Raw genomic sequence first — 6346 nt, forward strand, 5'->3', positions numbered from 1 at the left:
CACCACCACCACCATCATGGTTCAGGAGGCCAAGTAGGCCACATCCACCATGGCCACGCTCCCCAGCAACCAGGCAGAGAACCGGTTGCTAAAAATTTTGAATCCCATCCCTGCCTATGTGTATGTAATGATATTGCCATGAACATTCGTAATCTTTGCTGGGACTTTCATTGTTTTATTTTAATTGATAGCATTTCTGAATCCTCCAAATAAGATAATTAGAAAGAAACTGATTTTGAGTTCTTTTGTTTTGTTCCAGCAGATATAAAAAGCAGAAATTCTCCCAGATCAAATCTAAAATTTCGCTTTGATAAACTTAGCCATTCAAGCTCTGGACCGGTAAGTAAGGACAGGGAGTTGTTTTCTTACATTTGCAAGCAAAGAAGGAGATAGATCAGCACGGCCTTTGGAGTGGTGGCCCCCAACTAGCAGAAGCTTCCTATTTTCTGACCTTTCTGATACCTTGACTTTTGAATGCTTAACTTCTGACTCCAATGAGTATTGGTGACTCATGGTTGCATTTAGTGAGATACAATTCTTCTTTGGTTAAGGACATTTTCCAAGATTGACATGGTAGATGCCTAATGCCTGGAAAATATGCACTTACCTTATTTTTCGGAGTATAAGATGTACCTTCCCCCCCCCCCCTAAAAGAGCATGGAAATGTTGGTGCATCTTATACACCGAATACAGCCATTTTTGGCCTCCCAAAGCTCTGCCCCCGCACCCCATTTTTGTGAAAATGGGCAAACAATGGGCCATTTTTCACAAAAACGGGGGCATTTTTGCCTTCCTCCACTCCCCAGAAGCACTCTGCAGGCTTCAGCAGGGCTAGGGGAAGGGGGAAATGGCCCCGTTTTGGTGGAAATTGGACAAAAAATAGGGGCATCTCTGCCTTCCCTCAGCCCTGCTGAAACCTGCAGAGTGCCCTTGGGGACCGAGGAGGACAAAAGCTTTTTTTTTCTTACTTACCTCTTCGAAATCTTGGTGCTTCTTATACACCGGTGTGTCTTATAGTCCGAAAAATATGGTAAGTTAAGGAGGTGCTGATAGAATATTTCCTTAACTCGGAGATGTTTCTTTGGGGACTACGTGGCTCCTATCCAAACCCAGAAAAAGGCATTGCTTCTTTAAAGAGACCTGAAAAAAATGGAGTCAGGGACTCACCTGTTCCCCTCCAAAGCATCTTTTCCACTTTGGATCTCATCAACTATCTCAAATCATCATCTTCATTTAACGACCGCATAATCCCTTGCAGGGTGGAGTCTGGGCAACTGAATGGAGCACGCAGAGTGTTTTAATGGACAGATGCCCTTCCTGTCGCCAGTGCCAAGTTTTGTTCAGCAGCTATATTCTCAGTGTGCCCAGAGAGAGAAATATCTGCTTCTACCTAGGATCAAACTCATAGCCTCCTGATTGTGAGGTGACAGCTCCACCTTTGGGCCACCACACCATCTTATGAACGATCTCAAATGATATAGTAAAATAGATTGTCGCCGAAGTCCTGTTTGTTTGTTGTTTTTTTAAGCCCAGGGAAAAATAAGAAATTCATGGAAAGAAGCAGAATAATGGGGGGAAAAATTCTGGCAGGTTTTGAAGTACCTTATTTTTCGGAGTATAAGACGCACCAAGATTTTGAAAAGGCAAATTTTTAAAAAAAATGTTTTTGCACTCTGCAGACCTCCCTAAAACGGTCAGTTTTTCTCAAAACCGGGCCCGTTTTTGTCAAAAAACGAGCATGCATAGCCTTTAGGAAGCTTATAGAGTGCTCCTGGGAGTTGTGGGGGGACAGAACAAAAAACGGTCTGTTTTTCGCTCATTGTTGCCCTCCCGAGCCCCCAGGAGCACTCTGGAAGCCTCCTAAAGGCTATGCACGGCCATTTTTGCAAAGGGGCAATGGTTCAGGAGGCCAAATATGCTGTATTCAGTGTATAAGATGCACCCAGATTTTCCGCCTCTTTTTTTTTTTTGAGGCAAAAAGGTGCGTCTTATACTCCGAAAAATACGGTATTTATAATGCAAGAGCTATTAGCCATTTGTTCTATTCTACCACTGATTGAAAGGAACCTTAGAAAAGGACTTACAAAGAAACGAGGCTGCAAATAAAGGATTCGTAGTTATTGTTGTGCCTGGATGTATGTCAGAAAAGGCAGGGGATTAGAGGAGTTGGAGTCTGGCTGATGTAGAGAGGAGATTGTAAACATGCTTATATATTTGACAGAACACGTTTCCTTTGTTCACAGACACATTAGCTGAAGAATGAACCCCCTAAGGACCTGTAAAAGGTAACTTATATTTAGCCCAGGGTTTATAATAATTTTTAATGTCAAGTATTGACGACAAGAACGATAGGCAGGATATTTTGTTCAGTGGGTACAAATTTTTCTATTATGATTATTATGGGCCTTTGAGAGTTGAAAATGGTACAATGATCACTTGCAATAAAAAAAAAGGCAGTGTTTTTTGACTGCGAGGAAAGCTCACCCAGACAAGGAGAGAAGGGCTTTAATCAGAAAATTGTGACTGCCCTTTTTTTTAAAATTAAATGTTTTTTAATTTTAGTTTAAAACTGGTACAGCATCTTTCTTAATATATCAATCAAATACAGATAAGTTTTGGTACATCTCCTCCACAGTCAACCAACATAACTCATATTAACTCAAGCATTATTATATATCCATTTTCATTTAACTGTGATTATTATTTAGAAATATTGGTAGGAGTAATAATCTTGAATAAAAATCAAAAAGAAAGAAAAAAGAAAAAAGGACAAATAGAAAATTAAAATTAAAATAAAAGATAGTAAATAATACAAAAAAAGACAAAAACGACAATCAGGAAAACAAAACAAAACACAAGTGTCTACTATGAAAAAAAAAGAAGAAGTATTGACTGCCCTTTTTTGGTCACCTTTCTATGAGCCCAATTTTGTGGTGATCTCACGGAAGGATTTGAATACTTGACTCATTTTTTCCCCGCAACAACTGAGTTGATTTATCTTTTTTTCAAACAACACCAAGTACATTAAATGCTGGTCTTGCCCAGCTGTTTCATAGTTTGAAGCAAACTGGCAAATGTCAATGTCGTAACAATTTCATTTTTTTTAAGAGAGCCGAGGTGGCGCAGTGGTTAAATGCAGCACTGCAGGCTACTTCAGCTGACTGCAGTTCTGCAGTTCGGCTGTTCAAATCTCACCGGCTCAGGGTTGACTCAGCCTTCCATCCTTCCGAGGTGGGTAAAATGAGGACCCGGATTGTTGTTAGGGGCAATATGCTGACTCTGTAAACCGCTTAGAGAGGGCTGAAAGCCCTATGAAACGGTATATAAGTCTAACTGCTATTGCTATTGCTAAGTTGCTATTTTGCTGCCAAGAATTTCAGCAGGTGGTGGTCATTGGGGCTACAGGTCCAACCGGGGGTGGGGGTGCACACCCAGTCATTGGAACTTCAAACCTATGTCGTAAGGGGTGGGGTGGGGAAATGGTGGGATTCAAATAATTTAACATCTGGTTCTGTGCCCTAATGACCAGCTGGGTAGGTGGGGCTTGGTGGTCATGTGACCATGTGGCCGTGGCCAACTCAACATCACTCAGGTTGATGGGCGTTTCGCCTTAGCTGTTGCAATGTAATAAGGGTTAACCGGAGAGGCAGATTCTATAAGCAGGGCAATCAAGATTAGGCTAGAAACAACACTAGAATGTTTCCTTCCTGCCTTCCTTACAGGATTAGCCCTGTAAAGTGGAAAAAACCAAAAGATTTATTCCAACAACCGGTTCTCAGAACTTTTTAGAAAGTTAACGATCTGTTCTCCCGAATAGGTTCGAACTGGCTGAATCCTACCACTGGGAGAGTGTCCATCATAACTTCAAATCATCACTAAGGACTATTTGTATTTAAAGTCTGCAAAGATTCTCAGTCATATAATCATGGTTGCCCCAAAAGTGCTTTTTTGCAGGAGGCAACTGGACTTTCTTGTTTTTTTTTTCTTTGAGGAGGACACAGATAAACCTCCAAGTGCTTCAATGACCCTCTAAAAGGATGCAAAAGACCAGCTGTCTGCAAGGAATATAAATCCTTCCATCCCCCACCATCCAGTCAGAGCTGAAGCAGCTTCTTGGATGAGAAGAGAAGCATCCTCAAAGAAAAAACACGAAAGTCCAGTTGCCTCCTGAAAATCTGTTTTTAACTAACCAGGGTTTCAAAGCCCTCCAATATAAAAGTCCTCCAAATATGTTGTAGCAGTGAGTTCCATTAATGGAGCCTATTTGAAAAGCCATATTAGCTAATGGATCTCTAAATGTGTTTTTAAAGAATTAAAGAAGGCTATTCTTGATGTAAGTTTGAATGACCTTCAAGCCTAATTTCCTTTTTTCTTCTCCCATCTTTTGCAGGACATTTTTTTTGTTGTGTTTGTCTCATTTTAAGCAGGGTGGGAGGGAGGACTGTTTGTTTCAAATGAGACCACCCCTCCACCACACCAAGCTCCGTAGCCACCTATGGATTGCCCTTCATCCGAGCAGATCATTCCAAAAAACCAGCAAAGAAGCGATCTCTTCCGTGACCATCATCCATGCTTTTTCCCTCTGGACTGGAAGGATTTCCCACGGAGGACCCAAATTGTGCACCACATACTGTAGACCTGAATAGGCTTCTGTCTGTTTTCACTCGGTCGAATCCACGGATTGGTAACGTTGTGCGTAGCTGTTGAGCTTGAGATCCTCAGTGCTGCTTTTGGAGTAAATCTTTAGATGTCAGAAATAATAATATCAACAACGGCCCATCTCAGGTCCCTGGGAAGGACTCGATAGGGGGATGAAAATGCCAAATCCAGTCTGAACATCTGGCTGATGTGCAACATACCATAATAACAACCCCACCGTGGATACCCCCTTGTCGTAATAATCATCACCACCAGAGGTGTCAAACTCAATTTCATTGAGGGCTGCATCAGGGCTGTGGTTGACCTCGGAGGGGGGGGGAGCATGGCTGACTGGGTGGGTGTGGCCAACTGGGTGGGCGTGGCTAGTTTGACACCACTCCCCAAACTGCTGGCATGTTTCCTTTTCGCATTGGGTAATCCGGGTCGAAGCCAGGCTGCCCTGATCTTTCCTCTTTGCATTGGGTAGACTAGGACAGCTCCGTGGGCCGGATCTGACTACATCACGGCCCTTGAGTTTGACACCTCTGATCATCACAATACTTTGCTGTTTTGTGAACTAATTTCTTACCTAATTAAGACCCCCGTCCCCTGGATTTAAGTGGCCTTTTCTTTTTTTCTTATGCTGTTATTGATGTAAGATTTCCCACACGGAGTTGGTGCTGAGCCAAGAATGCTCTTCTGCCTTTTGAGCATTCTGCTTCCATGTGATGGAAAAGAAATGACATTTGGGGGTGGGTTTTTTTGCTTTTAAAGAAAGTGTCAATGGATATCAGAAGGGTGGAGCGGAAGGGACGTGCCCATATCTTACTTAACAGATAGCCATAACAGTGCATGTGAACATTTGGTCTTTGTTTATATAGTTTCCACTGGTTTTCAGTCTCCCTGAAAGCTAGTTAAATCCAGAGAGAGGGGGGGGGGAGGGAGAGAGAGAGGGAGGGAGGGAGGGAGGGAGGGAGGGAAGAGATTTCTGAGCTTGGTGGTTTTCTTGCAGATGTTTCATTACCCAGCTAGGTAACATCAAGGCTAGGAGAGAGTGGTCTTATTTTTCTATAGCTGCATCCAGGGGTTGGCTTCAAAATTTTCAGCAAGAGGTTCTCTGCCCGGTTTCTGGGTGGGCCATTGTGGGCATGGCCTGGTCGGCCTCCCGCACCATGGCGGGAGAGATTTTTGCCCTCCCCAGACTCTGGAGGCTTTCCTCAAGCCTCCGGGAGGGCGAAAATGGCCTCCCCCAGGCTCCAGAGACACTCTGGAGGCTGGAAACAGGCTCGTTTCCGGCCATCCCAAATTTCCAGTAGGCCCGTTTTCTTTCCCTCCCGGAGCTTCCGTGCGCACCCTGCACTTACCTGCATCCAAAATGGGCCGTGTGGGGATTCCTGGGAGCGAAGGGGCGGGATGGGCTGGACCAGCCAGGAGTTGATTTGGGGGTTTTCAGAACTGCACAGAATCTTAGCTAGAGGTTCTCCCGAACCCCTTCGAACCCCCAGTAGCCCACCCCTGGCTACATCCTGCTCTGTCAGTGTAGGATCAGGGCAAGCCTTTACTACATTAATGTAATAGCAAACCCTACTCCCTCCTAGTTTGTGCTAGGTATTTTGGGGCAAGGAAATAAACAGTTTGGAAACACACTGTGTTAGAGGAAAGTTGGGGGGGGGGGGAAATCTAGACATAAAGAAAGAATGCAGGTCAG

At 43.8% G+C, this 6346-nt stretch overlaps 1 protein-coding gene across 2 annotated transcripts in view; it reads left to right on the forward strand.

Moving 5' to 3' along the window:
- The window catches only part of RAP1GAP2 (RAP1 GTPase activating protein 2), a 110177-nt gene extending 104612 nt beyond the window's left edge, over nt 1-5565 (forward strand). Inside the window, exons 21-23 of one of the 2 annotated variants that reach the window (XM_087717187.1) lie at nt 260-339; nt 2244-2285; nt 4391-5565. In XM_087717187.1, coding sequence (XP_087573313.1) covers nt 260-339; nt 2244-2252 — 89 coding nt within the window. In that variant the 3' untranslated portion in view covers nt 2253-2285; nt 4391-5565. The remainder of the gene's footprint in view (nt 1-259; nt 340-2243; nt 2286-4390) is intronic. The other variant, XM_087717188.1, reaches the window with a different exon arrangement.
- Nucleotides 5566-6346: the final 781 nt, after the last annotated feature.

The sequence above is a fragment of the Thamnophis sirtalis genome, unplaced genomic scaffold (assembly GCF_051295495.1).
Source record: "Thamnophis sirtalis isolate CommonGarterSnake01/CBP01778 unplaced genomic scaffold, rThaSir2_p1.2 scaffold_6, whole genome shotgun sequence".
NCBI classification, from domain to species: Eukaryota; Metazoa; Chordata; class Lepidosauria; order Squamata; family Natricidae; genus Thamnophis; species Thamnophis sirtalis.